The 24,234-nt window shown below is 39.7% G+C and overlaps 1 protein-coding gene across 5 annotated transcripts in view; it reads left to right on the top strand.

Annotated features, from left to right (window-relative positions):
- LOC102214550 (plakophilin-4) overlaps nucleotides 1-24,234 on the top strand; it is an 87,320-nt gene that overhangs the window by 3,079 nt on the left and 60,007 nt on the right. For 4 of the 5 annotated variants that reach the window (XM_005723400.2, XM_013908368.1, XM_013908367.1 and 1 more), the window contains exon 2: nucleotides 17,943-18,079. In XM_005723400.2, the coding sequence (XP_005723457.1) occupies nucleotides 17,951-18,079 (129 nt within the window). In that variant the 5' untranslated portion in view covers nucleotides 17,943-17,950. The remainder of the gene's footprint in view (nucleotides 1-17,942; nucleotides 18,080-24,234) is intronic. The other variant, XM_013908366.1, reaches the window with a different exon arrangement.

Below are 24,234 nucleotides of genomic sequence, written 5' to 3' on the forward strand. Positions count from 1 at the left end.
TCTGCATCTGTTTTATCCAGTAAGATAAAGTTATCTCACTTAAGTTATTATGGTGCAAAATGAAACTGTAAAGCATAAACAATACTGTCACTTTATCTGCCATAAATGTTGCCATCTGTGAATGAATGGAGCCTAGTTCTCACATAAATGCAGTCTGTTTCTGATACAACAATTAAATATGATAAATCACCAAAGCAGAGTGTGTCCAGTGTTGGATTTACAGTTGAGCTAAGTTTCCTCGGCTAACATTAACATTAGTGGTGCGTGAGATGAGTGCTCTTGTTCATGGTATTCCCAGAGTACTACAATTTATTTAGTAAAATACTGATATTTGGTGTTCTTATATTGATAAAACATCACATATCTTTGTTGATTCCTTGTCCATTGTCATTGGGTTCTTACTGGCTCTTCTTTAAAAGTCACCATGTTGCGTCTATCTTGCCTTTAGCACTATGACAGCTGGGATAGGCTCCAGCCTCCCTATGACCCTGAATTGGATAAGGGGGAAAGGGAACCTACAACCATGTGCATTTCATTCACATTTGTGTTGAAATTCCCAAGAGTAAAGATTATCTCAAGCAACATAACGGCCTTCGCGCAGTCCTTGGCATACTTAATAACTTGAACTAAATGCCCCTAAAATCCAAGTTCGTTGAAAATCATTCCAAGGGGAATATTTTTTTTTGTTGTTATTGTAGTTCCCTTGTGTCTGTTTAAGTCTTGGTAAAACCAACGCAGGGAAAGATAAAAGACTGCAGAAGCAGTCATTCATTTTGTTATGATGGATATCCACTAAAGGTCAAGCCTCATACAAAGATGCTAGGAGCCATGCTTCAAGTCTCTTGTTTTTTGCCACACTGCTTAGAAAGGTTATCTGCATGCATCACCAAAGTGACAATAGTGCAAGTTTATTTCAACAGTGGAAATGCATATGGCAACTAATAACACACACTTTCACTCTCAAAGACAAACACACACACATAAAGGAGGGCTCTCTAGGTTACTCCCCTCGTGGTTCACATTACTGCACTAGTCACACACTGCCACACAGCTGACAACCATTGAAGGAGGTTTACTGTAGATTTGAAACAACAGTACGATTTTGGTTTGTAGAGTCAGTCTCCTTCTGTTTGTTTATTTGTTGCAGGTTTTTTTTCTTTGCTCTAAGCAGTGACACTGCTTCAGGCAAAGCGAGGTTTTAGCCGATCCAACCTACAGCCAGTTAGGCGTCATTTTCATTTGTTATGCTTCCCACTGTTTATCACTATTTGCAGTGCAGATTTATAATGCATTTTCATAACTATCTGTTCCGTGGTTGTTTTTCATTAGGAAAAACCAGACTCTGAAGTAGACGAAGCACAGCCAGGCTCGCAAAGGATCGTTTGTGTGTTGGTGTCATTGTTTGAGCCAGTCTTCATGGTGACTTTTTTTAATGGATCCTGACAACAGCTGAATAGTTTAGTGCCCTTTGGCGAGCCTCTACTCCTTGTATTTTTTTTCACCCCTTATTTCTGGCCCAACATCAAGGCGTAATCCTTAACCCCTATGTTGCATGTCAGATTTGCTTTTTTTCTACTACGATCAAAAAGCAGCCCCACACACACACACAATCACACTCCATTTTAAGACGGGGAAAATGTTTCCATTCGCTGCCTTTGTAGCCCATGTGGAACCAAAATGGTTATTTTTCCTTATGTCTGCATGCCTGTATTCAAATAAAGTGCTGAAGTATGAACGTCTTCACATAGCCAGTCAAGAGAAGGTCAGCATCCGTTATGTATAATTCAGTCAAGCACTCTTTAGGAAAAGTTTTTACTGAATAGCGGTGTGCATTTTTTGTCGTATTTACTCCCTTACTAACATTTAGTATAATATTGGTGTATTCATAACATTTGATGATTTTTAGTTTACAAAGTCAAAGTTATGATTGACTGTTAGTGTTTACGTTACGTTTAAAACACTTTCACTAGATGTAGAGTCTTCAAAAGTGTGATTGATGTTCAGATTTTGATTTTTTTTTTCCTCTTTGCTTGTGAAGTTTCCTCAGCTACTGTGCCAGTGTGGGATGATAATAATAGTTCATTGTGGCAGTGGCAATCAACCAAAGAATGGCTTTTATGCATCCTTTGACACATAATTTATTTTTTTTCCCATCAAATTAACCCAGCAACTTTCTATCCCACATCTACGTGGTTTTATCCAGAGGCAGTAGATCTCTACTCCCTACTTTCTTCTTTGAGAACAAACCACATGTAGGAAAAAAGGGATTTTCCAGTGTGGAGTGTTGTAGCTGTTCCTTTTTTTTTATCACTCAATATAAAAAAATATGCATTCCTATTCTCCAAAAATATGTGAAGATAACAGTGTTGATATGGAAAAGTATTTCAAGGTGTCCTGTCAGTTTTTACTCATATTGTGCACAAAATAATAATAATTAGAGAGCTATAATTTATGTATGTGGTTCATTCAGTTTTGTTTTGGCATGCGTGGATAAGCCTTGACATGCGCGGCTGCTAGCTGATTGTTGATCTAACTGGATATGTAGATGGAAAGAGCGCCAGATTTCATGCTTTGGTTGGATCCCGGACAGCTAAAGATAATACAGAATACAAAGCTTGTCAGCGCTTCTAGAGATTAGGTTCACAATAGACTTCGGTCCAGTAAAACAGCCCTCCATTGGCCCGACATGCTGAGTCTGGAAAGGCGGCCCCACATTAGTGTGTATGTGGACAGTTAAGCGGAGAGGCAGAGCTTTTCCCCTCACTGTCGCTTGCTCCACATGCGGCCTTACTACTGGAATCTTTCTCCAAGCTCATTGCTTGAACAATCCAATCTCTTTAAGCCTATCTGGCTGCAGAATTACCTCAACCAGGCACATAATACCTTGTTGAATATTTCAGAGTGCTACTCACATTATCACCCCAGGCAAAAGCTATCACTTCGCAAATCATGAAAGGAGGAGTAATATGAAAGTCCATCTCAGTGGGGTGCTTAACATAACAAGCAGGCACCCCCCCCCCCCCCCCCCAAAAAAAAAAACCTTTGTGTAGTCGTAAAAAAATTTTCAAATGCCAGAAAGACGCTGGCTTTTAAGCCAGTTGCCGTACGGCTTTTAATAATTCAACATGCTATGTAGTCTAAGCTCTTATTTAAAGGTTTACAGTACTGGACGAGTATTGAAATTGAACCAGCAGACCCTACCTATAAGTGGAAACTGTAATGGTGTGACATTTTCAGTTTGTAACTTAATTGTTTACATAATTTCTCAAACTTTTAAAATCATATTTTAAAGACATGACAGTACTTAAGTTACAAACATAAATTTTGGCTATGTACCTCTTGGTTACTCCTCTTTAAGCTAAAATTGCTTGTTTGTGGCATCAGATGTCATCCCAAAGTGGTATGTGAGTGCTCCTGGTGAGTGTATTTAGTCAAAAGGTGAAGGTCGCTCCCCAATGTCACTTTAGTGACCACAAGGGTTATGCATGCTCACAGGGTACAACTGAAAAGTAAACTATCTGCAGGATTTGTCTGCCTCACCTGTTTCCATAAAAAGATTCACTTCCTAAATGTCAAGGCATTTAGAAGACTGCAACAAAGTCAAATTACCTCTGAAAAGGGGAGTTGTTGACACTCGAAATAAACAAATAAATACAGTTCAAGGCAGCACATGACATTTAAAATGGCATTTTATAGTTCCCAATTTTGTGTTTGGCCACGGAGTTGAAAGGCAGATGTTGGCTATATGATATCAAAGCCCATATTGTATCTTTTCTTTCTTTTTTTTTCTGTCAGAGCAACCTGATATAGTGACAACATCAAAGTGGGCATACCTGACGTCTTAAGCCAAGGGTGCACCCTCTGATTTAACTTAAATGAACTACACACGGCTCTACAGATTTCTTCTTTTCCTAGCACACAGCTTACTCAGATTATGTGCGCCAAGGAGAAGAGAGATGCTCTAGAATTTCTTAGCTTCAAAGAAAACAAACACAAAAGTTTCTGGTTAATATCTGCAAATTGCTCATGCTGTACTAGAGAAACTGTCACATCTATGCTACCAGCTTACAAATGCAGTCAACCCGTTAAAGGTTTCATTCTCGTCTCAGCAAGAACAGTTTTTTTTTTTGGCACCTGAAGTGCACTTTCCGTTGCTTGCACCAGTAACCCTGAACAATGCCAAGCCCTTTAAGTTTTGGATAGAAGTCATTCCCAGGTGTTCAGAGATAATTTGAGATTTCCTGTTGTTTCCAACAAAAGCCCCAAAATGATGGGAAGAAAACTGCATGCCACAAGAAGGGGAGCATCTTATGTTACCACTGGGATGAGACATGGCTTGTTGTTTAGATCTCTTTAAGTTCCAAAATTGCCCATTTAAGGCAGTGAATTTTTAAAATGTCCCATGGTTAGACATTAAAATATGGACATGCATCAGAACTCAATCATTGATTTAAAATGTTACCTGGTGGTGGTTGGATGAACTGACATTTATTTAAGCAAGGTAATTCTGTCTTGAGCTGTAGCGCTTTGCATATTGGTGCCCTGGCTGTGTGATTGAGATATAATTATAATGGATAATCCTCCTTTTCGAAACCTAGTATGAACATACTTCACGAAATGAAATGATTTTTTTTTTATTCAGTATGACTCAAAATGAGTGACTGAGGCTCTAAACTGAGCACGAAAGTTTTCATATAGACTTGCACAGGACCAGAAGTCTTTTTGCAACCACAGGTACCGCCCCCTGGTGATGTTAAAAACAGTGCAGGTTTATGAGACCTTTGCATTGAGTTTAAGCTTAATTCATACTTCTGGGATGACTCTATATACAGGCCTATGCAAGTACCCAGTGCTGTTGCCAGGATTTATGCTTGTGTGTGGTATGGCTGCGTTGCAGTTTTATTGCCAAAACACTAGCTGCTATTAAGGGTTTCGCTCTTTGTGTCAATCTTTTTTTTTTTTTTTTTTTTAAACAATTTGAAAAATGAGGGACCGATGGCGCAATATGGCAGCCTCGCTTCTGTCAGTCTGCCCCAGGGCAGCTGTGGCTACAACTGTAGCTTGCCTCCACCAGTGTATGAATGTGAGAGTGAATGAATAGTGGTATTGTAAAGCGCTTTGGGTGCCTAGAAAAGCGCTGTATAAATCCAATCCATTATTATTAAAAATGGTATCAGGAAATGTGAAGGAGGAAACTACGTTGATTAATTGGTGTTAACATGATGTTTATGTACCTACAGTGATGATTTAACGCAACATTGGGTTGCCCAACGTAATCCTTGGTTCTTGGAAAAACAGAGTGAGATGTTTCACTATGGGAATCGCCTTGTTGTGATCAACTACCGAAGCTCCAATGACACCACGTCTGTCCATAACAGACCTTGTCGAGCCATGCTCAGAGATCCGCCTCCTTATTCAAACATGGCCGACCAGCCCTTTGTTACTCATTGTAAGCAGATTTCTTTGTGCCCAAGCAAGGAGGGAAGTGTTGGTGAAACAAATCACTCTGTTTTCAAGGAGCCAGAGGTTATGTTAAGTAACCCCCTTTTTTTGTTTGTTTGTTTTTTGGTAACTTCGCTTGGTGTTTTCACTGCGGGGAGATGCAGCCCAATCCAGCTAAGCTCCAGCACTGCTCAAGATCTAAGGTTGGACCCTGATGCATTAGATTCCAGCACTGCCTGACCCAGAGATGACTGTGCAACATCCAACTTATAAAAATGCTTAAAAGCCAAAGAGACCTTTGGTTGGGTCATAGGCTGCTTCCATGACTTCAGCATCACTCAAGCCTGACAGGTTTAACCATAAGGCTCTCTTACCTGAGTGCAGCCCATTACACGCCCACAACCATGGCCTGCTCCCCTGGAGGACGAAGGATGAGATTATTGACTCCTCGGCGTAGAAGGTGAAGTCCTCCATGTCCTCTAGTTTGAGGAGGTTGGAGCATCAACTCCATGCCATCGACACCGGACTCGCCCATGTTTTGATCAAGGAGGCCCTCAAATGATGGGGGGCATGAGCAGAGACTCTTCCTGGATATCACTCGTTGCAGTAGCAGCTCGCAGGCAGTGGTCCTGACTGTTCTTCACTGTTACTCTCAACCTCCTTTCCCATACAAATGATAAATATCAGATGAGGGTCCCTGCCCGAGATGGTGGCACTACATGATGCGGGGAATCGGCGGGATACAACCTCTTTAGCCTTTGATTCTGGCCCTTTGGTGGAGATAAGAGCCATAGCCATCGTTAACATTCATAACATTCATAACTATCACTAGCTGCCGTCAAATCCAAGCTAGTAGCAGCGAAAGCCAGTTCAGCATGTTAGAATAAGAAGGCGGAGCCCTGAGCACAGCGTGACAAGGTCAGTCATGGACAGACGTGGTGTCACTGGAGCTTCCGTAGTTGGTCAAGCCAAGGCGATTCCTATAGTTAAACACTAAGCGAAATTAGAAAAAGAACTATAAATTCCTGTCACTTTCCAGCCCACGACACAATGTCCATCTTCCATACTGTCTGTGGTAGTGAGTAAAAGACTCCAAAAATCCCCCTAAATTTAAAGATGACTGCTAATCAGAGCAGTATCTGAAATGATAGTTAAATTTTGAATGTCCTTACAGTAGAAAAAGGCATTAGAACAGTGTAAGAAGACTGTAACATTAAAGTTTAGTTTCCTTTTATTGCACTAAGGAAAATTGCATTAAAATATATCTATATTTACTTTTCATCGATACCCTGTGATCACTTTAGATATTACAAAACTTCAGACCCACTCTCAGTATTGTCTCACAAATATATACTCTCTCGCCTACATTTTGTTTGTTGGGGTTTCTCACTGTAGTATACGCATGAAAAATGATGGGGTCATTGATGAGTAGCCTTCCAGCAATGTGTTTCACAAACATGTTAGCAAATCACTGTGAAGACACCACTTGACTCTGCAGCACCATCTGCTCAGCTGTGATGTGGCGTGTGCTGCATGTGCTGCAGGCAGTGGAGAAAGCATTGTAGACAATCAAGCTGGAGCCGCTCTACCAGGGAAATCATGTGATGACAACTTTTACAAAACATCCAAAGTATCTTTTCCTGCATTATCTTGTCAGTTTCTGTGCAACATGTAAACCGATGCAGATCTGTGATGGACTAGGCTGATGATTTGCTAGCTTCAATTATTTCAGTTATTTATTTATTCGAACCTTGTTTTGCTATCAGAGTGCATTTAATTTGAAAGGTATTATTCTTTTCCTTCAATTAAATGTGAATGGAGATCAAAAATCCTGTCAGTAATGTTGAATAGCTTCTTCGTGACACAATAAAACAGGTTGTTGGGAACTATTTTCACCCACCTTCCCTCCAGCAGTTATTGGCAGTAGTCACTGAAATATTCAACCTAAGTTGGTGCTGACTTTTTTTCTCTCTCTGCCTGATCTGATTTCTGTACAGTAACCTGTCACCTCAGAACGTAAACATTTTAGTTTAAAAAAAGTACTCATGTGCAGAACAAATAAATCTGTCAAGAGACAATTTTCAAGCTGTAATTCACAGCTTGTGGTAAATACCAGATTGGCATGCAGGTTATTGTAGAACCCCTTAACTGCTTAAACAAATTGTTGCTACTTGACTGTTTCTAGCTTGCATAGAAATATGGCAAAATGTATACTTGTAATACTTATTGTATGCTATCTCTATTCTGTCTCTTGATCTCTGTTTGAAAAAAGTGCAGACTAAAGATACGTGCTGGGCTAATCTTGGAGTTTATATAACTTTCGGATACCTTTCACTGGCTATCTTGTTATGGTGTACATTTTTAATTGATCATAATAGGAAAAAAAGGAAGTACCATGTAATAGTGGGTCTTTGTGCTTAAACATTCTTTTTACTTTTTCAATAACATTAACTGAACAGTTGCTTGTTTCATTTTGAAAGCAGTTGCTTCATTTCTTTGTTTTGTATGTATATTTGTGCAATTAATGGTGGCAAGACTCAAATTTGAATGGACAGCAGCACATTGTTTCATGACCCCTGCCTGTCAACTCTGAAGCGCAAGGCATTGAGTAGGCAGTGCTGATGCAAATCAGTTATCAGAAAATACACTGCACATCTTTAATGTATCTATGCACATCCCTCTTTAAGTTCATACTTCCCAGCAAACAACAGTTGGAGTTTTTGCTGTTGTTGTTTTTACCAGAGTTCAGAAGTCAGTCTCACTAAATTCAGTCTTTCGGTGTGAGTATTTTATAATTATTGAAGCTTACTGTGTTCACTGAACAATTATTTTAAGCAATGTTTAAAGCCAGAAGACCAGAATATCTTTCGAGCCTAGAGACTGTCTATTAAAACGAAAAGGGAAGTAGTTTGTGTCAATATAAAAGGATTATCTTTTACATCCCAAAGCAGAAGAGCTATTATGATAACTAGAAAATGGCTCTGGTCACTCTCACAGATACATTTCCTAGCTCCTTTAATCATTCTTAATTAAGGTCAGTACAGTTATCTTTTAAAGGACGACATTTCTAAATTGCCCGAAGAATCATGTTGGATGTCCATTGTTCATTCACTCACTATAATTCTTAAACTCTAGCAGATATTGGTAATTGGTGATGTCTGTCAATACTTTTGTGTGCAATCACAGGACTTGCAGTTATTACGGCTTATGTTTTGTTTTTGTTTTTTGGCACATCAGAGTTCTTGATAATGTTTTTGGAAATAAGTTATCTTTAAACTGTGGGTCCATAGTGTAGTAACAAGTGAAAGGTTGCTGCTTTGATCTCAGCCTGAGACACAAATTCCCTTTGGGGTGGCGTCAGGAAGGTCATGTGGTGTAAAAGTACAGCTACTCACTGTGGCAACCTCTTGTGACAAGGGAGCAGCAAAAAGTAGCTTTTATGTTTAACCTAAACCTCTCTATACTTTTCAAAATGGAAGCAAAGGAAAGTTAAGTAACTAAATAACTTCATTGTAACAGTGCGTTTTTTCTAATGGTTTTCCATCAATAGAGAACTTGGGGTGAAAGCAGATAATTCCACCATTAGGATTCATGAAACTTGGACTTATTATGAGTGGATGATGATGGTCTCAAAACTTTACCATGTTATTTCAACAAAATCTCTAATTATTATAGTTCTAAAAATATAGGAAAAAAATACTGAAAGTGGTGTTATCAATGCTTGCAGATGGCAGTATTTATAAGTGTCATTAAATGAAAGGCATTTTCCATCCCTCTTTTCAAATGAGCTACTGTCATTGATGAAACACTTCCTTATTCGAAGTGTGAATCAAAGTGCCAGCAGTAGCAGCAGCAGCAGCATTATACTGCAATAATAGCGACACGCCATTATGTGTAATGAGACATCATAAGTCAAGTGTAGGCACAAAAGTGGCCTAAGTACTCTTGTGCTTGGGGTACTTTTTCCTCTGGAAATTTTAAATAAAAGTATAACATGACTGCTTAACACTTAGTTTCACAGTAACTAAAGTAAATTGACCTTGTAACTTTCAGGAGGTGCACAATAGTGTTACACAGTAAAACTGAAATATATATTCTTGGGTCTGGATTTTTTGCCAGCTGCATTTTTCAATTTGTTCTTCCTGCCACATGGAGTGCAGCTAGCAAGCGGAGCTAAGAATGCTCGGTTGAGACATTTGTTTACTTTTAGATTGCATCACCAGTTGCTAGTATCTCTTTCGTTTGGTTGTTCTCAGTGGTGTTCTCAGAAAGCTTTCTTGTACATTTACTTTAAATTACTTGGAAATAGTTGAAGTAGCTTCCTTTTTACTTAACTGAGATCGCTGACATGCACTCTTGCTCTCAGACATGCCTGGTAAAGTTAATATCAGCATAATGATCACCTTTCCACCGTGGGAGCTCAGAGCAGCAAGTGCAAGGTACAGTAAACACAAATATCCTTTTTCCGACAGCAGTGGAAAAAGCAAAGATTCTCTTGCCTCATGATAGTTGGGATAGACTCCAGCTCCCCGCAAGCCTGGTAAGGACACGCAGAGGAGAATGGGAGGGTTGAATTTACAATTCATTCCAGTTACAAGTTTATTTGTTTTCTTCTTGTTCATTCAATGTTTAACCAATTGGCCACAAGTTCCATTGAGCAGTTCTTTCAGGGCATCTTGGAAAGATGACCCCTTAGTAAGTAGTTTTTTTCCCCCTCCCCTGAAAGTGACCCTAAACGAGGTCTAACAGCGGGATGGTTCATATTATCTTAAAAAGGCATGCAGGCAACAAGCTGTTCTGAAATGGCCTACAAACTCTTACAGCGGAAAACAACCATTAAATGCTGAGTGAGCTTAGTTATTTGCTTGACACATTTCATTGTGGGAGCCAGAACACTGCCAATAACAGTAATGCTGATTTTTCCTTTTCAGTTCACGCCCTTTCGGATGGTCCTGGTATTTCATGACATAAAATCTAAACAGGATAATTTGAATTGATAGTTATTCCAGTCAGCCGTGGGAAAAATGCTTGACACGGCAAATCGAGTGCATAGGGTTGATAAAAGTCACATTGATTAAACACATTTTAACTCGGCTGAGAAATTAGGTTAAATAATGAACATCCGATGCCATGTTTAAATCCCAAGATACATTTGTCCGGTATAGCATACGTTACAAAAGGAATTAGTTTTTTTAAAGTTTTTTTTTTATATATATTGACTGTTTAGATGATCTACACAACATTGTGTTATAATTCCCTCTTGGAAAGCATTTCTGCTGAAGTTGTTGTGTTTCTGTTGTAATTGTACGCAGAAAGGCTTTAGGGTGTTAAATGTATTTGTCTAACGACGTGTGACAGAATGAAGCATGTCTGTCTCGCACAGACCCCGATTCTATTTAAGGGATTAGCATGCAATCATCATAATTTATGTCCCCGCATGTCACAACATATTACTGGTGGTGACATGTTGGAAACAGCTGATGAGACTTCAGTTGCGCCTCTCAGCTCCCTGTTAGTTAAGGTATTGAGAGGAAATGATTTTGAGGGTGAATGATCTGTAGGATTTTTGTTTGCAGAAAGTTACTCTTGCGTTTTTATCGCTGCACGGAGCAAACACAGATTATTTGGTGATGCAGTCATCTCTTCAATGCGCTTTTTAAGTAAACGTGTCATGGATGGTAAAGTGCAGCTCAGGACTTACCCACGTTTCTTTCCCGCCCCCCACTGTGCTGCAATGACTGTGTTCCCTACCTTTATTCATTCACAAGCCCTGCCCTGTGGCCACACATGCTCATATACCTAGACCTCAGGTTATTGCAACATTTCTCGGGGTGAGGTCCAACGTGTGAAGTGGGCATGGGTGCAGCTTCTGAGTGATTTCCTTCCCACACTCTTTGTTGAAAAGTGAAGGAGATGCTCTCAGGCTTTCGTCTCTATTCACCACAGCCTTGTACATCTAACGTTTTTAATCCTGTATCAACAGAAGCACAGGTATGTGTCTCACTCAAAGGAAACTACATCTTTCTTTTGAGCTTATTCAAGGTAATTATTGACAGAGTGATTGTGTGTGCGCAAGAGTGACCGATTCTGCTTTGGAAAGGAGACATTCCTGTTGGGTGTGTCAATATGAGCAAAGTATTTTTCAGCTGTTGAAAGCAGCAGAAAGTCAAACATCTGGTTGTCTAATAATAACTTTTTTTCTTGTTTTGATCCTGGCACGTCCACTATGTGGGGCTCACAAGAAGTTTTCATTATTTTCTTCAAAATGCTATTTTCTTGTGAGCACATTACTAGCAAATCCATGTATTGATGCTTAGATGCATATTCTGTCTGACGTTGGGGTCAGTCAAGGTTCATACAGTTTGATTCAGACCATTTACACATTTGTATTTCTAAATTCCCACATCTGCTCATAGCAAATACTTTGTGAGGATGTCCGCCAGTGTTTCGTAACCATCTGTTGAGTCTAATAGTTTGCTCAGTTAAGAGGTCTAGAAATGGCTTCAGTTTCAGGGCCATACCTAAAAATGAAATGCTGCTGTTGTGAATGAGAGTTTTTTGTTTTTGTTTTTTTTAACTTTCCTCAAAAGTGTTTTTGAACCTCTCTCTGTCTTTGTAGCGTCTGCTGGACATAATTTGATGGTGTTTTGTGCATCAGGAAAGTCAATACACTGTTAAAAAAGAAGCAATTTAGTATTGTGGGTCTTTGGGGATGTTGTTGTACCTGCTGAGATTATTAATGATTAGTGATGGGACTAAATTTCTCCTCACAATAAAAGTCAGTCTAGATAAGCTGGAAGCATTCATGCGTCGCATGGCCCTGACAGCAAACGGTTATTTATTTATTTTTCTTACTTAAAAATATAACTTGAAATACATCAAATGATTTCACTCGTCAGATTGTCCTCTCAACATACGGTAATCAATGCAACTTGGATATGCTCATAACATGGTTTTTGTTTGTTTAACCTTGGTAAACTGTATAATGCATGTGTGATTATGCTGCACTGAGACAACCAGCAATCAGACATACACCGCATTGGCTTGAAAATTACACATCTGACTCTTCATTGTATTTTAGAAAACAAGCTTTTTGTCTAATAACAGGAATATTGGGGGATGATTTGCAACAGGCCTGATTACTTCAAAAAAGATTCACAAATTCAGTGAGGCTAATTGAATCATGAACAAATTAATTAATTATTTTGAGGCATTTGTATTGTGATTTTGGGATCTGCGTCAGACTTATTGCACCCATGTTTCCATTACAGATCTGGGGGTGGGGGGAATCTGACCAGCAGCATGAATGGCATCCAAGCATAAATCTAGCTCCATTTGTTTTCCTGTTAGGAAAAACCACAGACTTTATGTCCTGACAGGCTGGAGTTTGTGCAACCTCCACAAACACAATAATTCGCCATGACGGAGAAAAGTGAAATGCAAGATAAAACTTGTGAGACAGTCCAAGTCACTGCATCACAACCACTCAGACTCACTACTACGTTCTGTAAAAAGTCTTTTATAGGGTGCTGCTCAAAAGGCAAAGTTCTTCATGTGACTTTGTCTTCATGTGTCATAATACATTTAAAGTTGTGCATTAACTATCAAACTGTAATTTCCAACAAATATTAAGTATACATTTAGTGAAAAATTCAGCCTGAAAACTGGTCTTTAAGTAGCTCTCGCCTCTGTTTGTGCCATTGATTTTTCCCAGCTGCTTTTAGCTCAGCAAGTCAAGGCAATCAACTGCTGCTTCTTTGAGATTCCCTGCAATTGAAATTCAGGCTAATGTACTATCATTTCTCAGCTCGTCTCCATTTCTGTGCTGAATGTCGGTGATGTGGTGTCACTCAGCCCCCTGGAGAGAAATTTGCTTCCCTGAAAGTCAACAGATAATGGTTCTAATGGGTTTGACGTACAGGACCAATTACAGGAACACCGCGTGTGTTCAGGTGATGGCAATTTATCAACTTTGCAAGTAAAAGGGGCTGAAAAGGAACTTTAAAAAAGAAACAATAAGAGGATTTCAGAAAAAAATAGTCTAAAGGAAAACAGTTGCTTTTATTATACTTTTGCAGGGAAAACTAATTTGAATACAGCAGTGCGTGCTCATTTGCCACTTTTTTGGGTGCATCTGTTCAGTTGCTAGTTAATGTAGAAATCTAAGTAGCCAATTACATGGCAGGAGCTAGTTAAAGATGTCAAACCAAGCATCAAAATGGGGAAGAAAATGACTTAAAGTTTACGTCATCATTGTTGGTAGTGGTAGATTGACTGATTTGAGGGTACTACTGTTTTGGTCTAATGGTGTGGGAGATATTTTTTTTTAATTTTTTTTTGGCATAGCTCGGCCCACTTATTACCAACTAAATATCACCGAGTATCACCTCAATTTGGTTTAATGAAGTTGAAAATGAGTTCACTGTACTCAAATGGCCTCTACAGCCACCAATAGAGCACCTTTTGGATGTGGTTGAATGGGAAATTCACAGCATAGATGTTCAGCTGCCAAATCTGCAGCAACTGTGTAATGCTATCATGTCAATAGGAAACAAATTCTCTGAGCAATTCTTCCTGGCAACTGCCATAAAGAATTAAAGCCGTTCTAAAGGCAAACACTGGTTCCACCCAGTTCTAGCAAGGTGTACTTAACAAAGTGGCCAGTGAGTGCATGTATAATGACATCAAGATAAACTCCTCACCACTGTGACTTTGACAGCAGTGCTGGCTTTTTTTTCAGCTGCTCCCTCCTTCACCGCTGGATGGAAACGCATATTTGTTCTGGGACAGATTTCACCCAGATTCAATATGCTTCCTATACGCAGTGTGCTTCCTGCCAGGTTTGAACCAGGGATCGTGACAGGTTATTACCTGAGCTGTGATATACATCTGCTTATTTCATTTAATTTTTTCAACTTGTTTTTCATCAGATTGTATAGCAGCAGACAGTTTTAGTACAAGTAGGACAATAAACTGAAAATCCTGCTAATTTATTTGCAGTGTTTTTGTTGACGAGACATCAGACTTTACAGCTTGACAGCTGGCCAACTAGCTACCCAGCAGGGACAGTTACAATAAAGTAGAATCTGCACACTGTTCGCTCAACTTCCACTGCTTCATATCTTGCAGGCAGAGATAATATCTTGTCATCAAATACAAACGTGGCTCGGAGCCTTTTTCCCAGTTTATCCCTATCCCGTAATGCAGTCTCTGAATGTGGAAAAGCCAGAGTCGACAGTCCCTGATCCACACGGACCGCCTTATTCACTGCATAGTCTTTGTGCAACTAAAGATGCTTAATATAGCGACATATCATCTTGCTTACTTTTTACCTTCCCAAAACACCCAACGTGCTCTGATTGGCTGGCTAGTTCTTGCTATGTTATGGCAAAAATCAGACATTGATCTCCAAATGAAGTCTCGTCAACAAGCATTACTAGCAAGAAAACAATTCAACTCACCACAGTTTATAGTGTCACAACAAAAGGGTCTGACTACTGGGCCTGAAGATTGATTTATTTCTTTAATTCGGTTAGAAATACAAAAACAAAACCACAAAACATTTCTGCTTGGTGGTTATGTTTGATTAGAGCAAAGTTTGCTTGTTGTTTATTGAGAGACTCGCAGATACATGAATGCCGTAAAACTGTGTATTTATCTACAAACGAGCCTTGGCTTTCACCTCAGTTAATCCAAATATTGTGAGTAGAAGAAAAAACACATCTTCAGAAAAATGTCTGTCATAACCTTAAGTAGGCAGTTATAACCCAAAATGCTTCCTAGCAGAAATATGAGACGGGTAAACATGCAAAACTCTAACAAAGGTTTCCTTCTTCACTCTGACTTCTCAGAGTCACCCTTTTTCTTCTGCACGTCGATTGCTAATGACAGATAATAGTTTTTCTCCCGCAGCGCTTGTTGGGGAAGGTGTTACTAGACACGGGTGGTTTTCGAGTGATCCAAGGACTGATTAATTCATGACTGTAGATGAAACTGATTGGGGGGGAATGGAGGAAAAAAAAAAAAGGCTGTATATGAACTTGAAGCTCTGCCTCAGCTTTCTTTATTGCTATCCCCTTTAAAAAACCCTTCATTTAGGTTTTGACACATTAGAAGAAATAAGTTTTCAAACCCTGTGGCGCACTCATTTTCCCTTTATGTCCTTTCAGTATGAACCACATTTAGTTTGGGAAACGGTCACCAGAAGAGGTGTTGTGTAAGAAGCTGAGAGGAGTGGCCAAGTCTGAGGTCAGTAGATCAGATCATGTGATCCAGTGTGTCAGGGTGGGGTCAGACTAAGACTTTTCTTGGCAGACTAGGAGACACTGAGGATTATAATGCTTACAGGGAGATTTAGCTTTGACTAGAAAAGGATGTCTAGTAAAAGAGAGGCTTATTATTCAATGTTGAATAGGTAGATAAGTCTGACAGTTGATGAAATTAATTTTCAGTTTTCTTTAGTCTTGCTGTCATGCAGGCTGTTTGTATTCTGCTTAGTCAAAGGAAACAATTATAACAGTAATAATTAGACACTGGCTTGCTTCTTTATCTTGACCACAATGAGGTCATCTTTATTCTGGAGGAACTACGCAGTGTGGTCCTTGCGCATTAAACTAATGACAGCCTTGAAATCTGCACAGATTGGGTCTGCCTTCTTGGCTTCTTACCTACTTTTCAGCTTTGTACTTGTTCTTTGAACTGTTTAAGGGCCTGAAATACCCAAGTTTCAACCCACCAGGCTTACAGCAAGGTTTTTCCTCCCTCCCTCGTTTGGAGGGCAATACAAAGAAATGTTGAAGAACCAGTCAACCATGTGCTTTTAAGGACTGTGGTAGGTTGGCAGCTTCGCTGTCTTCACTTGTATTTCACAGCTGCTGAAAAGTCAACGATAAGCACAGTGAAATCATTGTAGACCAAATATAATGGGGGATTTCAGTGGTAGGCTTCTACACCCATCACAAATTTTCCTTCTTTCTTATGGTGCCTTCAGCAAGGTTTGCCGTACTTCCTGGATGTTGTTTTCTTTGGTTCTCTTTCCTAAAGTCTGCTCTAGTCTGGACAAGTTTAGCCTGCTGAGAAATACTGAGATTATATACACAGATTTTGGTCATATTTTCACTCTTTAGTGTTTTTGTTGGCAAGTCATTTTTTTATTTATTTAGTTTTTTTTTTAATGGAAGATTGAATGTTAAATCCTGTTTTTATAGAATATACCGTGATAAACATGCCATGTACCGTTATATCTGTCCTGCATAGTTAATTGCAGCCTGTTAATTAAAAGAAAAGCAGAAGAGTTTTCTTTCCATCCTGAATAGGTTGGCAACTTCTGTGAGTTTTCAAAATATGCCCTCAGTCAGTCCTGTCAGTGTTTTCCTCTGTGTGTGAGTGTATGTGTGCAGCAGTCAGGGAGGAGGAGCTCAAATTTTCTAGTTTCCCATTTCTGGCTTTTCTGGGAATAACATGGAATGTCCTGGTTCAAAGGCTGCAGTTGAGGGATGTGGTGGGAGGTAGTGGAGCACTGTGTTGTAAACTGCAAGTGAACAAGCAAAGTACCTTGGTGACTGATCAGAGGATGTATGTAACGTGGTATGCAGGACATTACATATATTACATACTTAACATACTTGGTGTTAGTGAAGCATTAATCTGTAATACCAGAGCTGGCATGTGATTCTTCACATCTCAGAAACATTGAATGTCTCACACTGCCTTGGTGACGCTCTCCCAGAATACCTCTGGATCACATTTCGTCCACATGTTTCGGGACCTGCAAAACTACATGCTTGTAGATTACACCAGCAGTGCAGTATCTCAGTCGTGCATCTTCTGTGTTTATTAGACCCCCTTGCTTTTGGTGTGACACAGCCATCACAGCCTTTAACTGTCTTCTCTGGTGAATCTGGATCCACCTCAAGCAAAGCTCCCTTGACGCTGTCTCCGTCAACAGAAATAATGAGATCATAACTATTTGTTCCACTTTCTCATTTCAGTTCAGGAACACCTTATCACCTTTTTCCAAAGGCCTGCCCTCTCGCATCTCTTGCAACATCTCCAATACATCCAATAATACAGAGAAAAGTCACCTGTGGACACACATGTTAGGGCAACTTTTGCATTGCTAAGATTGAAATTTCCATTCCATTTTTTTGGCCTCACCAGAATCGCTGGCTTTCCTTTTGTTTGTGTTGGATTTTTATGACTAAATTTCATACATAAATCATTATTTAAGTCGTGTGTTGTCTCAAGACCATATGGCATTCATTTGCACTGTCACAGACATAAAACATTGACAGTCCTTTTCTTGTTTGGGCCATATGGCATGTGTGGGTGTATGTTTGTGCATTGCTGGTGTGGTGCGCCTCCACTTCTCAGCATCGCTTTGCCTGCGTGTGTTCGCACGCGCACGCACCCAGTCCGGTATGTGTGCAAGACTTTTAGCCGAGCGCCTGTGGTGACCAGAGCATTGTGTGTGTGTGTATATGTGTGTGCGTGTGTCCCAGCAGGAGGAATGCCAGCTCCTGAGCAGAGCCCAGTGACGGAGGAGGGGCTTCTGCTGACCATCCGCGACAGTTCAACTGGCCGCAACATGGAGGCTGACAACACCGCCAACAACATCCTGGCCTCCGTCAAAGAGCAGGTAGTGGGTTTCTTCCACTCACACTGTGCTAAAAGCCCCTTTGCTTCATGTTAAATCTCTGATATTACAGCACAGTTACAGCGTTTATGAACCATTATTTTGTATTGGGACATTTCAGAAATGCTACTGTTTACTGTATGCATGGCCCCCACCCCCCCACTTATTTGTGTCACACAACATGTTAACACTGTAATTGTATAACTTAACGTTGAAAGTGGTCACATCTCAACGTGTGAGATAATGAAAAGATTTTCATTTACAGCCGAATCCTCATCATAGACTTTTATTTGCTTTATTCTATTGTGAAAAAAAGTGAAGTGGAGGAAGCTTGACAAAGAAAGCGATTCATGGTTTATCGCCTGCAGTTATGGCCTGGCTTGTATCAGAGGACAACTAGAAAGATCATCTCTAGCAGGGATTGAGAGCTTGAGTAGAGACGTGCCCTCTGACTCACTCCGTTTCCCTCTCTGTGATTCATCCACGCCCCCTTTGGTTTTTTACACACACTCCTTTTTCTTTCTGGCTGCGCTCCAGTCCTTCATACTTCTTGGGAATCCAGCACAGGGCATAATGTGCTACAGAGATTTTGATCATTATTAATAATTTGAATTCCCTTGTGTGAAATCTTGCGTACATTTCCTGAACTACGCTCATGTTGAGCTAAAGTTTGAGAATGATTAATGGTTTTCCTTCATTTTATTATTAAAAAACTTTTTTAAAAAAGGACTGCACGAGTGCTATTAAGACTTGCTGCAGGAAAGTGGGTATTGTTTACATGTGTGAGGAAGGAAGGAAGGAAGGAAGGAAGGAAGGAAGGAGGGAGCACCTGTCATTGTCACTTCCTTCCTTAGAATAATCCTTGGTGGCTCATCCGGTTGGAGCAGATATCCATGCAGGCGAGCAGGAAGGGCGAGTAGCCTGCATGAGCTGTTGCTTTTAGAATGACTGGCTGGAGGCATGGCTCGACGGGGATTCCTGCCGAAGAGTCGATACTTTAAAATTATAGTTCTCCTCGGTGTTTATGCAGGACAGAGTTGGAGAAATGAATAAAGGGATGAGTGCGAAGGAAAATGCGTAGAAGGTCACAGACGAGGGTAGTTAGGGTTTCGGGTTTTTTTCCGTCCTCTACTTATATGTGAGGTTTTCCTGTGATTGTTGAGAGAAACCTTCGAGGGATCGCGCTGTGGATGTAAACATGCATGTTTTGTAGCCATGTTTGTGGTTAGGGCTGAAGCTAAGGAATGAAAGTGCTTGACAGGAGTGTTTGGTAAGTGTTTATTGTGTTAAGGCTGCATCTTTTATTTTTTGTCTTTGTTCTGCTTCTTTATTTAGCAGAGTTTCCTCTCTTTGACTAGTCTCGTTCACTCCTCGTCTTCCCTCCTCTTCGATCTCCTTGGAAATTTCATTTTGTCATTGCTGTAGTTACAGCTGCACAGCCTTTGCCCAGATGCCCAAAGAAGGAAAGGCTCACCAACATGTTGGTGTTTATTCACTTGGACATGTCGCACTCTCTCTTTCCTTTTAACTACTTGCAAACATCAGCCTCTCTCTCCCTCTCTTTTTCCCCCTTTGCTTTCTTTAGCCTGTAATTTTAGGACTTGGTTGTGTTGCACTGTAGCTCCTGGAGTCCTGTTTGTGCTCTGTGCTTGTTTAATAGCAAGCACCATCTGGATGACACATCCATAATGGTTTATTACAGATCCAGTGTTTAAATGTCAAAGTATTTCTTGCAGCTCGTTCTTATTTGCCTCTGAGAAGCACGCGTGCTGTTTCTCAAGCTTGAGTCAACTCATGGCAAATGAACTGTATTGTTATTCAGTATCAACTTCATAAATTCTCAATCTTCAGACCTATCTTTGAATTAGAATTTAATTTAACCAAAGGGATGATTATTATTTTTATTTATTTATTTTTTAAATCTTTAAATCTGTCTTAGGTCTAATTAAAGCAATGGGGCAGCATTGGCACTCATTCAGACCAGACTAATTATAATTTGGTGTTTTTCATTATTTGATTTGATTTCAGTTCTTTTATTTTTACGTTCACTTCATGTTAATTTAGGTTTGTTTACTGAATGGATAAGCTTGTTTCTGTTGAGTTTTTATTGTTTTAAATCTTTATTGTGCGGTAAGTTTTTAGGATTTTGAGTATTTCTTTTTAATTATAGATGGGTAATTTACATGGGGCAAGATTTGAGGAGTTCAGAACACGGTTAACTATGTAGGCCTCCCAGTCTTAATAATCGAATGTGCCAACACCTCTTCACTCTTGTAATAATAACAAATTTGACCAAATTAAAAGAGACTAAAACTACAGGTCTTTCCAGTATGTATCTATATATATTTGTTCCGCATTATTCAGGCATATCCAGGCAAGTTGCATCTCCTTCGGAAGAATACTCGCTCATCTTCTCAGTAAATTCCAAAGAATTTGGGGTTGGATGCACAGCTGCGTGCTTGTTCAGAGATTCATCTGTAGGTGAGCATCACCTTACTCATTATATAGCTGAACGTGGCTCACGATATTCAGTATGATTATCAAAACATTAGACCTAAATTAATTGAATGCAGTTTAGACGCACAAGTACCTGCTCTGAACAAGCAACATAAGAGGAAATAATATTTGTTTCTACTTTAAACATGTTGTTTGTTTTGTACATTTGAGTTTAATGAATCATTTAGTGCAGACGTTATTCCTGTCACATGACACCGTGAAGGCTCTAACTTCCTGGTTGTCTGGGTAACTTTCTGTGTGGAGTTTGGATGTTCTCCCTGTGCCTCCATGGGTTTCTTCCAGCTACCGCCGGCGTCTTCCCACAGATCAGACATGCTTGTTAGGTTAACTCCTTCTAAAATAGCCATGGATGTGAGGTAGATTAAGTGCTTAAAGTGCATAGAATAAAGTGCTATATGAATGGTTGAATGTGGGTCGCAGTCTAAAGCGTTTCGATTGGTCAGAGTGACTAGAAACTGCTATAAAAGGGCCACGAAAGCCCCAGTCCCTTTTTCATTTCAATTTCTATTGGTGAAAGGAAAAAAAAAAAAAAAGAAAATTATGATTTTTGTTCTTCTCCAACTGTATTTTTAACTCGTGTGTATTCATGAAGAGCATGTGTTTGACATTTAATATTCTGTTTTCTTTCCAGTTGTAATTTTTGTAGCATCAGAACACAATTTGCATTAGTTTTACATAAAGTAGGTTGTGGGAAGTGTTTCCAGCTGCGCGTCATGTAGCTGGAGTCCAGTGTTTTAACCGATGCATGAAACGATACATTTTTAGACATAAGTTGTAACGGCTGCTGTTTTCTTTGAGAGTATTTATTACAGAGTTCTGCGGGGAAAAGCCTGTTCTAACGTTTGATGCTAAGGTTTATTTTTTTTAGCACCTGGCGGCTCTTTTTTACGTCTCATCCGTAAACAATCTGCTCTTTCACGTGATTCAGTTTATTTTGAAAAGTCTCAACAGGATCTTGAGCTTTATTGTGAAAGGTTTATGTGGAACATAAACAAGCAGACACGCGATGCTGTTACCGTCGTTGTTGCTAACCACAACACATAAAAACAGGCGCTTGTCCGTCTGTAATGTGGTTATTTTAAATATAAGAGAAATAGAGAACTTTAAGAAATTAATATAGCCACTACAGTGACCATCAAAACGATGAAAAAATATTGCCGTAAACAGATTATTTTTGCGACACCACGAAACAAACGATAGCGTAAAATGAAACGATAGACGTTTTTATATCGTCATCCGATATATATCGTTATATCGAACAGCCCTAGTAGGTTGTGTGTCAAAGGATGTTGTAGTAGTGTAGTAATTTTAGTTTCCATTGTACCCAAATAAAGTGTTGTATGAGTGGATAACCTAACAGGAATGTGTATGTGTCTACTCAAATAATTCCATTATGTTGGTAGACTACAATGCAAATTGAATTTATGATTGTTGTTATTTTGATATGTGAGACAATGGCATTACAGATTATAGGGAGAGTTACGCAAGCTGTGAAATACTGAAAACATCCTAAAGCCAAGAGATGGGCTTCTTACAACAGTGTCCTTTAAATTTAAATTAAATAGTGTCACATTTGGTGGTTATTAAAATGATTATTTTAGAGATGATGGCTGCGATCTATTCTCTGGGAGCTCATTGGTAAGGTAGTTGGGTAATTTAGTAAGTAAGTGAATCTCATGTAAATACACATACTGTAAAATGTAAATGAAAACCTTTTTATAACGTTAAAGTGATTGTTGGTGAATAATGGTGGCTGCATCAGACACCATTGTCAGCAGCCTTTAAAAACAAGCCAAATTGAGACTTGAAACAGCTATATAGGAGCTCTTTGGCTGTCTGAGTGGGAAGCCATGACATCCACTGCGCAGGCATTAATGAGGTAGAGGTCAGGTCTTTAAAGGGCCATCTCATTGATCAGTTTGACCTAATCTCTGCTTTCTACTGCTTCTCCCTTGAGAGAAATAGCTGCAGAAAAGGAGGGTCCTTTCGTTGCATCAGCTTCGATCTCATCAGCACCAAGTACTTCTTATACAAACACTTCTCTAGTGGCGCCTCGGTATACCTATTTTTAGGTATGTTAGTATTAAGTAGGTTGCAGAAACAGACAGAGGGGGAAGGATGATGGGTGACGATAACGTTTGCGCTTTCCTGACAGCGTGCACGCTGTACACGTAAAGTCTGTGCATAGTTGACCTGTTATTAACTTAAACCTTGAAATGCCAAACTGTGTTTTATTATTTGTATTTTTAGAAGTTATAAAGCACGGAATTTTTTTTCTTCAAACTTTTTTGTGGAATAATATAATAATTCTTCAATTATATCTGCAGTACTTGAGTATTTCCATTAAAATTCGTGCTCATGAGCAGTTCAGGCAGTACTTCAAAATGTTTTTAAAGCAGTAGGAGCTTCAGGTTGGAGCTGATTTACTTCTTTATCCTTTATTTTGGAAAAGACTGATTGTTTGCTGATGTTACTCTATTACAAATATGATTTACTGTTGTATATTGTGAGTATAGTTCATGCAGTAATATGTTACACAATACACATTTGCAAGTGCACTAAATGTATACAAGAGGTTCCACACTAAAGAGACTGCAGGAGCCGATCCTTTCCTGATCAACATTCCCACTTTACTTCCTGGCCTTTCCCCTCTTTCCTCTCGCTTGCTCTGCGTTGCTGTTGAGGCATTTTTTCAGGAGGGGGACTGTTTTGTTTTTTTTATCCGTTATTATGACAGGAAAGCTCAAAGAAGTAGACAAAGAGCAGGGGGGAGACGACGCAAATGCCTCTGGGGTGGATTCAAACCTTTGCCTAATAGTTCGCCTGCTCAACCTGTTGGGCTGAAGCAGTGCCGACTGTTGAGCTATTTTAATGAGGGATTCTGTCCAAAAAATGCTGCTGCTACTCAGTGGATCCATAATGCAGTGGTTTACACATTTACCTAACAAGTGAAAAGATCCCTAGTTTGATCCCAGGAGGAAACTGTAGTTCTTTGGAGGTTGCATCAGGAAGGGCATCAGCATAAAATCTGCCAAATAAAATATGTGGCGCTACATGCTGTAGTAACACTCAAATGTGGTAACCACAACCACAGCTGCTCTATCATGGCTAGACTGATAGACCAGTATCAGTGGTTTCAGAATGAGTCTGCCTCAAGCATTGCAGAGACGTGTCCCTCGAGCAAATGAATAATATTAAGATTGTGGTGTGTTGATTTTTGGAAATGAAACGTTTTGCTGCACTCCCGTTCCTCCTCCATTATAAAGCTTTGTTGTTAGAGTAATGCTGTTATTAGCTGTGCCTGGACATGCCTATATGCATGGCACAACTAGCAAAAAGTTGTGTTCCAACACACCACCGTACAAAAACAAAACAAAAAAACACCACAGTGGAATTTTCCCACTTTGTTGGAGTCAATTGCACATGAAAAATCTGTCTGCCTTCTGCTTTTTTGTGGTAAACTGAAGTTACAGTCTGTGACCCTGATTTCATCCAAATCAGGCATAGACACACGCACGCTGGCATTCTTCAGAGCTCAGGAACTGACCTTGCTTTCAGTGCTACAACTTTACCCTGTTAAAGGCTTGATGAGCTGGCTGAAATATTGCTCACTTGAGATACCCATGAAAGCTTCTGTCTTG

Source organism: Pundamilia nyererei, unplaced genomic scaffold (genome assembly GCF_000239375.1).
Source record: "Pundamilia nyererei isolate P.nyererei 1_Seehausen unplaced genomic scaffold, PunNye1.0 scaffold00009, whole genome shotgun sequence".
Taxonomy (NCBI): Eukaryota; Metazoa; Chordata; class Actinopteri; order Cichliformes; family Cichlidae; genus Pundamilia; species Pundamilia nyererei.